This window comes from Hippocampus guttulatus, chromosome 7 (genome assembly GCF_054856545.1).
Source record: "Hippocampus guttulatus isolate MCC_2025c chromosome 7, RoL_Hgut_1.0, whole genome shotgun sequence".
Classification (NCBI taxonomy): domain Eukaryota; kingdom Metazoa; phylum Chordata; class Actinopteri; order Syngnathiformes; family Syngnathidae; genus Hippocampus; species Hippocampus guttulatus.
The window spans coordinates 12991738-13003023 of NC_141267.1; the positions used below are offsets into that span (position 1 = coordinate 12991738).

The 11286-nt window shown below is 42.8% G+C and overlaps 1 protein-coding gene across 1 annotated transcript in view; it reads right to left on the reverse strand.

Annotated features, from left to right (window-relative positions):
- The window catches only part of insrb (insulin receptor b), a 69563-nt gene extending 58936 nt beyond the window's left edge, over positions 1-10627 (reverse strand). The window contains exon 1 of the mRNA XM_086116235.1: positions 9583-10627. Within this exon, the coding sequence (XP_085972361.1) occupies positions 9583-9670 (88 nt within the window). The 5' untranslated portion in view covers positions 9671-10627. The remainder of the gene's footprint in view (positions 1-9582) is intronic.
- Positions 10628-11286: the final 659 nt, after the last annotated feature.

Below are 11286 nucleotides of genomic sequence, written 5' to 3' on the forward strand. Positions count from 1 at the left end.
GCCCACCCCTGCGTTACGCGGTCATTTATCAGTACGATATGATTGACTATGGGGTTGATAAATTGTAAGTCGAATTTGAAATGCTCGATACCTGCCCGTTACTGGCCATGTCTCCAATCATTCAGCGTTAGCAACTTAAATTTTGCATTGCCTTTACTGGTCCTTCAATAATCTCTCTTCGGAGCTAAGCGGGTCATGGCCATAGCGTCTGATCTCATGACCAGTTAAACATTACAGTTGCTGAAAGCATGTGACGCAAAGGCACACATGCCTACAACTCGATTACAACAGACAAAAGGATGCTTTGGCAGACACGGTTCGGGAAAATTGATTCTCATATCTCGTTATAAATAGAACTGGTATCATTCCTTTTCTCTTGAAATATGACACAATAAATGATGATAATCTTTCAATTTAAAAAAAAAATCTTAATTTCAATGACCGGTCGTGTTGATTTACATTACATGGAAATAGATTTTTAATCGATATTAACAGTTGCACTGTATGAAAATAACCAGTTATTCGATATCGTTTGTATTGGTAAACAAAGGAACACATGAGCTGAGTAGCAGTGATCCCTGAGTCATTGTTTAAACATTTATGGACAACAAAACAAAACAAAACAAAAAAAGAGTCTGGATGCCTTGATTCAACCTTGACCTGGATGACAAAAATCTACACATTGACATCAAGAAAAAACGTGTTTTTAGCGAGCAGGTTGTTCTTTTTTGATTGATATTGTGACACCAATCACTCAGGCAATTGCGCAATAAGGATGACGATGTGAATAATCAGAGCTCTAGTGGACACTAAACATCCAAAACATGAAGCAAGGGGTGAATAATGTATACCGCAAGTGAAATGAACAATGCACGCTCACACTAACAGCAGTAAAACTCAAGTGGTGCCATTCCACAGTGGTTTATTGATTTTCCCACTGAAACAATGAATATTAAAACATGAGATGTGTATGGTCATATAATTATTTTTGGTCTTATTTGAATGGCGTAAGCCCTTGGTTGTCCCAAGAGAATATTTGTCCATGTTTTTGTGTGAGGTCTTTTTTCCTTTTATAGGTCTAAGAAAGTTTGGAATGGTAAATACTGCTTTTTTTTATGTGTAACTGCTGAAGAAAACAAGAAACATCATTGGTTCTTTGAAGAGAGCCTTGTGGAAACTTCATCGCTTCTTCTTCGGGGATGTTACTTTGTAAGCAGAAGATGAGACCAGAGTGACGCAACAACATTGGTTGAGCAGATGAGACAAGCTAACGCTGTACGTGCTTAGTTTTTCACCAAGTAACATGATCACCGTGAACAGAAGTGCCGTTACATCATGACGGTGGCAATGATCATTTTACACACATACTCGACAAAAATGCAAACTTTGCCTTCCGTCAGCACGTATGAAATTGAATTAATATTTTAACTGGCCGCCACAAGCACTCTCTCAACGCGGCGCACAGAATAACGTGCCAAATAAAATGCTCCCTTTTGAATGACAGTGAGAGAATTGGTTTAAGAAGCTGCGGTGGGTTTGCAGCAGCATAAAAGCGGACTTTACTCAGCATTGTCGCCATCATTTGGGGCCAAAAATGTGTTTTCAGCAGGTCACTTTTACCTCAATAGGACATCGAGAACAAGTGCGACATGTGTCCATAGTTAGCCAGTGTTAGGCGACGGAACTCAAGGCTTCGTGAACACAGACCGATATTAAATTCATTCAGTACCAGCCAATTCTGGACCACGTCTGAAAACACGTTTAAAAACGTCTTTGGGAGTGAATGAGTTAAGAGCTGTTTGTCATCACAGTACTTTCAAGGCAGTTGAATGCTTTGAGGTCAATTAGGATAAAGCGAGTGGAACTCCAGCGCGACAGTTTCTGTCGCCTTGGCGACTATTCGGAAGACGACTTCATCAGGACACAAACACATTGACAAACAAACAAGCGGAGATGAGGAGCTACATAAACAGAACGTCAGCGTAAGCAAATGCTACTGTGAGCCATGTGCAGGTGGACGTGGTCGGCATCACTTGCGCACAGATGGTTCGAAAAAGGGCAGAAACGGGGAAAAAAATAAGGGGGAGGGTTAGGAGTGTCAAAGAGGATAGAAAGAGCGGTGTGTGTGTGGGTGTGGGTGTGTGTTGTGCAGGCTGGGTGCATGAGCAGTGTGAAAGAAAAACAAATCAGTGGATAACAATGAACTCTCTTACCCCATCGGCAGAAGGGGGTGGGAGAGTACGTGGCATGGGCGTGGTGAGAGAGGGATAACACATTTACAATGGGGGAAGAAAGACACTGCAAGATCAATATTTAACTCGCTGCAGCATTTTATGATCAGACCTGTTACAGATACTGTGTAGGACATGTCATGGAAAAATACGTAACGCACACCATGATAGCAAAGCGGAAGAGTGGAAGGATCACCATACCGGACTTGGAATGTGTCTCTGTCCTGGGTAGTCGCGACAACATGGCTAAAGCAACAATTAAAGAAAAAAACAATTATGACACAGAACCGGTGTGCTCAGGCATAATGGAAGAAGAGCACCCTCCCAGGCACGCGCTGTAATGTCGGCACCTTTGCCACAACACCTGGCATCCGCGGCCATCATTCATCAAAATCAGAGGATGTAATTTTCACTTTGCATTTTTGTGGCTTTAACTTTTTACAATTGTAGGTTACTTAGGAATGTTAACACGCGCGGTTTGTAGTCAACACGCCTTTAATAAGCCTCCCACTTGATTGACCTGATACTCTACGCCAGCGGTGTCAAACTCATTTCACATTGTGGGCCGTATACGGCCTCGGTAGATGTCAAGTGGGTCGGACCATTAAAATTATACCATACTCTGCTATAAATAACTAAGAAAATATGTCTTTCTTTTGTTTTGATCCAACGAAGCACAAGAACATTAGGAAATTTGAAATGTAATGAACATATCTTTTACAAAACATTTCATGAAACCCCTTAGATTTCCTTCGACAAATGTGCAATTTACTTTTATCATTCACATATAGGCATTGCAACTGATCCCACTGATTGTACAAAGGCACAAAAATAGTCACGCATTTTAAGATTAAACGGGATTTAGAAAGAAAGCATTTTTTAAACCATTGACACATGTGCATATAAAATCTAAATCGAATCCCTGCCTACACTTTACAAACGAAAGAGAAAACAGTTTGCCCCCTAGCGGATAATACATGAATTGCCCCCTAGCGGATAATACATGAATTGCATCTTATTAAAAATATTCATTCCATGTCTTTTATGCATTTTTTTCATTTTTAAATTGTCCCGCGGGCCTAATCGAACCTCCCGGGGGGCCGGTTCCGGCCCACGGGCCGTATGTTTGACACCACTGCTCTACGCCAATATCATGGATCAAAGTTGCACAGAATTAATTTTTTTAATTCTACAAACGAGCAACTTTACATATTGTCGCACCGTAAGAATTTATTTTTTAGGACAAAAAAAAAAGCAGAATAGCAACACCATAAATTATGACAGCTTAAGTCAATGGTCAATGTTAAGTCAGTGTTTTGGCAAGGTTGTATGTTGCAGTATAAATGATGTGGACGCGCGTGAGTGCGAGCGTGTTGGTGTGCGTCACCGGGCTGTGCGTCAGACAACCACTCCTCAGTCATATGACAGTCCTCAAAATAAATTGAATGCATCGGGTTCAGTTACATGGCGCCCAGGGCACAGTCAACACACAAACATTCCTGCGCAGGTATTCAGTTGTGCACATTTAGCGGTTCGACAAAAAGAAAAGTGTTTGATTGGTTAAATAAATTAAATATAATAGACATCATTACTGGGGTACATGACGTAAAGCAAAGCACAAATGGCAAGTGTCTGCTGCATTAGCATTTGGCCAAGGTCAGGTCAGAAGTGCAGCTGATCACACAGCTGTACACCATGTTCCTTATTAATGCAACAATTTAAAATGGAAAAACAAAGTACTAAATATCCATTTGTTGCGATCAACTGGATCACAGATAAAAATAAGTCAACTGAGAACAGATGCAGAAAAGTAGAAAACATGCGATCGTCAAAGCAGTGGGCAATTTTCTTTCCTAGCGTTTGTGCACCACTACCTCCTCAAAAACAGTTGAGGCAAAGGTGAAAAGAGTTTGACTTGTTACCCACGTTATTTACCAATTCTTCAAATCTACATATTGGTGGCGGACAAAAAAAAGAGGTGACTTGAAAATGATTCACATGAGGACACGGCGATGGTCTCGTGCCTGGTCCTGCAACAGCCTCAAAAGGATTCTTTGGCTGATCCGCACAGAGCAGGGATGACTCTACTCGGATTTTACAGCGGAAAGCCACCAACGGTTCTAACAGAGCCGACAGTAACAATGACGATCAAATCAGATTGTTGCAGCATGGCGTAACGGCGCACTCTCTTTGCCTGAGAGGGAGAGAGCGAGAGAGAGAGAGAGATCCCCGGCACCCCCACCAACGCAGACCACATTTCTGAGCAGTGAGCAGAAGTTTACATAAACAGCCACAGCTCTCCATCGAGGAATGAAAGTCGGGGCCCGATGGCATCAGATAAGCTCTGAATTAAAACAAACAGGCCTGCTGTAAAGACACGTGTACGTGTTGGTACTGCTCCCTTCATTCACAGTTTGACGTGAGGCTGGGTCGGACACTCTGGAATCCTTTGAAGTGAGCGCACCAAAGGAAGAAATGGCAAGATAGTGTCAAATCAGAAGCCCATCTTAAACATTTCCTCTTCAATTTTCTGGGATTTCCACGGGTGGTCCGAAAAGCTGCAACTGTATTCAGTAGCAGATTGTTCACATTCTTTCACAATTATTCCATTTGATTTTAAAATGCAGCTGCACCAACCAGCTAGCCTCAGTCCAAAAGTCATTCAAAACTGCCTGTTCCGTATTGGGGAGGAAGTCAAAAGCAAACACAAAATTTGGGTTTTAATCCCCTTCTTGTAATTGCCATCGGCAAAACCTGCGTTGAAACTGCACGCAAACAAGGAAACAAGGGGGACAAATTGCCAAATGAGTTGAAGTCAAAAAGGAAACTTGGCGAGATAAGAGCAGTGGAGGAAGCGTTTAAGAAAGAACCCCGACAGTTCATTTCGTCTAGAGTAGGGGTCACCACGACGGTACCTGCTAGCACCAGGTCACCCTGAAGGACCTCATGCGTAGCACATGGCCCTGTTCTAAAAATAGCTCACCAGTGGCGGCACTGGTGAAAATTTGAACGCTGGCAGATATTGAGAGAAATAAAAGTATTGCATCGTGAGATACAGTCATACCTCGGTTTTCGACCATAATCTGTTCCAGAAGGCTGTTCAAAAACCAATTTGTTCGAAAACCGAAACCACGCTCTTTAAAAAAAAAAAAATCTTTATTGAACACATCTGCTCACAATGGAACGCTACACGAGGAAGGGTCACTTTCTTGTCTACCCGAGGAAGTGTCACTTCCTCGTGTAAGGATGGCGAGAAGAGTCACGTGGCGCATTCAAGTGCGGTCAGTTTGTTCGAGAACCGAAATTAGTTCGTCATCCGAGGCATAAAAAACTTGAAATTTTTGGTCGAAAACCGATTTGGTCGAGAACGGAGACATTTGAAGACCGGGGTTTGACTGTATATCAGTTTCCTATCTTATTAAAAATGATAAAGAGAACTCTTTAAGATGATCAGTGTCTTCGCAGAAATATCCTTCATGATTATTAGTAACGTGTTTCAAGTTCATTTCTGAGCAAAAATTATTATTTCACCAACTGTAAGCGCATCGCATTGATCACTACTCCAGAAGTGGTCAGGCGATAAGGGGAGTTGTGGACGTTGATACTTTGAATTGCGGTTCTGGTGGCAAATAGAGATAAAGTGGGTCTAAAAAGTCATCACACCCCTGTTCAATTGCCAGGTTTTGGTGAAATGCAGAGTCCAATTAATCAATCCATCAACACTTTGTTACTAGTGATGGTCCAACTAAAAACTTAACGGTACCCAACAACAGAGACATCCTGTTCCACAAGATGTATGGTGGCTCAATTCATTTAACACTGCCTATTCCTAAAAGAGAACATGACAGGGAAGAGTGTAAAGTGCCGACTCTTTGTGGGCAGGTATCTCAAAACTCGTCTTGCGCTCAATTAAGGCAGCCTGACCTTTCAGGTGGACTGGCTGCGTTCATTTTACTGTCAGGCGGCTCCTACAAGTTTGGCTGCGGCGCTGCGACATGGTACACACTGTTCCCGTGCATAACTGCCTCGTCCAAGCACACGCAACGCAGTTAACATGCAATGCCTGGAAGGGAACATGTCGGGTGTTTAGGAGATGAGATCCAGCAGACGGCATCGGATAATTGGGGTGCATACCGATTGGTGTGCACACAACACACGCACACGCTCTGACAATAGCACAGGCATGGTGAGCCACTTCAAACGCATTCCACGACGAGCACGGCATTGTCGGAAAATGCCACTGCGCTCTTTAGCACCAACAAACACAAGCACTGGGAGGGGATCTTCTTCCTTTAAATGGGCCCGTTTGCCACCACCTTGATGCCAAATCTGCTCTGATATGCAAATTCTCAAGATTCCACTTCCTTATTATCTGCAACCCACAGCTCTCCGACCTTTCAAACTAGACACCCAGCTTCCCCATTTCGAAACGAGCCAATACAAACTTGAGTTATTAACAAACACCAACAGGGTTGATAACTACTGGGGGTTCTGTTTTGTTACGATCGCAGCAATGTAACAGCAACATGGGAACGTTTATGGTTTAAAAATATTTATTCATATTGTGATACCTAAAAAGAACAATTGGGGATGACTCGGAATATCCCCAATTGTTCTTTTTGTTCTCCACTTTCAACAACCGATAGAAACATTTTAAACTAGGTTACAATTTGATAGCGGATTTACTCATCTGATTGTGAGCTCTTTACAGCCGATGTAAAAGGCCTATTTGTTGATCATCTGCGCGAAATGTTGAGTTCATTATCCAGAGCTGTCATCGCTTGATTTATTAAAAGAGGCTCTTGACAAGACTGTCTTCAGAAGATTTGTTTTGTTTGGTCAAAATCACTGTTTGGTAAATAATATAATCATAAAACATGTCAACATAAGTCATCGAGACAATATGGAGATTCACATCCTATTAAGAGTCGAATTTGTCAACGCGTAACTGCACCGCGGCCTCGGCTCTGATGTCCGTGTATCTTTGCGATGTAATTGTTGTGATTGTTGTTTTTCTGAACAGAGAAGACATTGATGGCTATTTCATTGAACGAGATTGTCACAGATAGAGCTGTCGGACTTCGGTTTGCAGGCGGACGCCGGACAGAGGCGATTACAGAAAGTCAGCCTGTGGAAAACATACATAACATCACATTCAGAAATACACAAATACACGCTGGCCCTCTCCAACAGGCTGAGAGGAACAAAAAGGGGGGCAGACTCCTGGTTGCACAACATGTTTTTCACAAGTTTGTCCAGGAGACAGCTCAGCAGTTACTTCAGAAAACTGTTTGCTGATAACTAAGGCAAACAAGCCCATCCAAATCTATTAAAAACAGCTTGCAAAAAGAAAGAATCTTTACACCATTATCTAGGGCCCCGCTCATCGTAGCCACAGCGAAGGAAATTTATCAATTCAGTTTCTCCTCACCAAGACCGACGTTGAGCTATCGGGCAGATTCAGAGCTAAGCATTCTTAGAACACCATATTCTGAGTATTTTGGTAATTGACCCCCGCAACCCCTTGAGCGTAAACATCTCAAGAGTGCCAAATATGGTCACTAAGCAGAGAATTGAGTAAATAAGGCGCCAGAAGTAGCCAATGGCATGTACCCCACTCCCCTAGAGGGACACACAGAAAGAGAGAGGGGAAAGAAAGAATGAGGAAGGGGGGGTACAAGTAGCCCGGTCTCATAAGACCCCTTTCAGGGGCCTCTGCACCGCCTGCGTACATGACCCGTGTGGAGTGTCCACAGCATTTCCTTTGAACCTGGCCTAAGGAAGCAGACACTTAAAGAAATTCGCATTTCGTTAGCCTAAATAGCACAATTGCCCTAGTCAATTTTGAACATTTTCCGAAAAACCCGAGAGAAAAAAAGTTCAACAAACACGACGACTCAAATTGTCTCAATTCAACCATTGCCTGAGAAGCGAAACAGAAATGAAGAAAAACAATACTTAGCAAGCCCAATAGTTTTTGTTTTCCTTAATCGGTTGTGGCCTAGTAAACTTTTGAAATTACGATTTTAGGCTTGATATGTGTAATAATAAACAAAGCAGTACAAGAATATTTATGTGCATGTGTTTTGATGGTACGCTGAGACATTACATACTTTGAACATTGGGTTGGTTCCAGACTACTCAGTTGTTATGAAAGTAAGTCAAAGTTGAATCGCATATTTTTTTTTTATTCTCTAGACAGGTTGAGAATTAGCTGGAGCGCATTGGACCCCTTCCCGAATCCCCCAATTACAGGGGGATCGTTATCAGTGCACGGTTTCTATTAGACGTCGTTATACTCCGACCAACCCCCCGCCCCTGAAATTCATTGATAAAAACAATACACGTCCTCTGTGGCGGAGTGGGGGTCGCTCCCCACTATGGCGCTGAAATGTTTTCATCATGGAATGGTGGATAATCCATCGCTTCTCGTGCGTAACGTGTTTACGTCACGACTGTTGCGGGAGCGAGCGTACGGGCGTGCGCGCGCGCGCGCGCAACCATGAAGGAGCCTCGCTGCGGCACACGCTGGCGGCGTCGTGCTGCTCCCACTTCGAACCCGTCGGAGGCCCACCCCAATGATGACGCACCCGGCGCGGGTCGTTTCGACCCGTCGCCCTTCGCGGGGACAACAGATGGCGTGTCGGGGTCGTATGCCTCCGAAAGTTGACGCAGGAATAGCAATTATTGGCGCGCGGCCATGCAAAACATAGGGGAAAAGGGGAAAATAACAGCTTTTGCGCATGCGTCGTCTATATCAACACGACTCGCCTCATCTAGAAATATATGACTGCTGTTAATAGTTTAGGTTAATCTATTATAAAACGATTTTTCAAGCAGAATAGTACTTGATATTTTCTTGTATTTTTAAATAATGCGAGTTAATTTATTTTAATAACGACATAATTTAAACATGTTTTGTGGCTTATGATTTCTCTGTCAACCTGGATTTGGGTTTCAATTTTATTTGGTAGTCAAATGATTTTTCCCGTTCTTCATTTTTGACGTATTAACATATTTATTATTTTAAAGTACAGTACATTATTTCAACTCTGCGTCAATATATTGACATGTAGTAGTAAAATTAGGTCACATTATGATACAACACATCCTGATTTATATAGCTCTTTCACAACAGCTGCAGCTGTATCCAAGCGCTTCACAAAACAGTTAACATAAAGTACACAGCACACAACATAAAAACAGAGACAGTCGTGTAATCTTCACCAGTTTTCCCTCACACGCTTTGATGTTTCAAGCAGTTCTAGATGAAAGACGAGCGAATCTAGGTAATCACAATTGAAATGCGCAACCTAATAAAATAATAAAGCACAAAAAAACGTGTACTTACTTTCTCCCTTAGTGAGTCCATGCTGGCATATGATGCAAACGATCCAAAGTACAAGTTGTGCTCCGAGTTCAAGCGTCCACCGCCTCATTTTGACTCGAGGACACGTAAAAAGACTCTGATGTGGACAACCCCCAAAAGTGTTTGTTAACCGCTCACTTTATTCAAGGGGTGTCCCCCCTCGGCCCGATAATAAACGGGTACCCCCTTGGCCCGAGTTCGGGGCGTGTTCCCTAAAAACGGTGGTCTTCGCTCCTGGTGACACACGTTTGTGTCAAAATGTTCATTTTCCATAGGTAAAAGCGACACTCCACGGTCGTGTGTTCTTGACAAAATCGTGCTAATATTCAACCGTGAACATTTAATCTATTAATCGCAGGAAACTGGGAAAATAAAGTATTTGAAGATCAATATCTTCAGGGGCGTAAAGAGCCTTTTCCAGCGAGATCAAACTCGCTTTGGGCAGCTACGTGCAGGAAAAACGTGCCTGGTTTTGGAGCTGCGACCATCCCGTGAACTCCTTCACCTCCACCTCCACCAAGGCAGCAGCACCCAACACCGTGAAAACGGCGCTGGGAGGGTCCTCTCCAAAAATGGAAAACGCTGTAGCTATTTGTCTTTAGTTCCACTTGGGAGAAAAATGACGGTTACGTTTAGCCTGGAGAAAAAAGTCGTACCACACTGCCCGTTTCTTTTCCTCAGATTAGCCGATGGAAGGAAGGAAGGAGGGAGGAGGAGGAGGAGGAGAACGGCAACGACGACAACGAGGAGGGTTGTAGCTAAAGCTAGCTAGCTAGGTAGCTAATCCAAAACAAACCAGCTTTCCGCGTCGGCGCGGAGTTGAAATAGAAAACACACACACGTCGAACGCGCGTCTCGTCTCCAATATTGGTCACAGACAAAATGATCTACGGAAAAGAGAAAATCGTTTAGGGAAAAAAAAGACGTTTCAAGTGTAAAAAGTTCACGTTAGTGGCTGTGTGGTACGTTCTCTGCGTTAGGTTGCCCCTCTTTCCGTGTCTCCTTGCGCGAGGAGTCTTTCGACCAGTAAACAACTCCTGCCACTCACCCAGCTGGACCAAAAGCGAGGGGAGTCCTCAAAACGCGGAACGGATCTCATTTATCACAATGGAGCCGAGCCGCAATCCGGATCGGACCGTCTGGAGGGTCAAAAAAACAACACGAGCGCTCTTTGTCAAGACAGTTCACAAATATCAGGAGCGTTGTTGTTGTTAAAAATAGCAGAATAATTTGCAATGGCATCTTAGCATTCGTGAATATTTAGTTCTAAATATTTAAATTGAAGCGTCCTAAAACCCAAGCAATATTTTCCATAGGAAATAATGTTCCTCAAAGTAATGTGTTTCACAAAATCTAAATATAAACAAAAAAAAACCCTTTTATAGAAAATAATTACTTTTACATACAGAAAAAAATAGACACAAATGGGCAGCATGACAAACCAGTGATATTTTTCTTTATCCATTTCTTTCCATGTTAAAGCGTGGTTGATAATTAATTATCATGAGAACTCTGGTCAGTGTTTTCATATATGTAGAATGTAGCTGATCATCAGTGCTGACTTTCCATACATCCTGGCAAGGTTGGCCCCATAAATCCTATTTTTGGACACGCTACAAGTTATTTTAAAAAATTTTGTTTGTTCCTCATCTTTTTCACAGAAGGCTTAGTACTCTGATGTTTTGG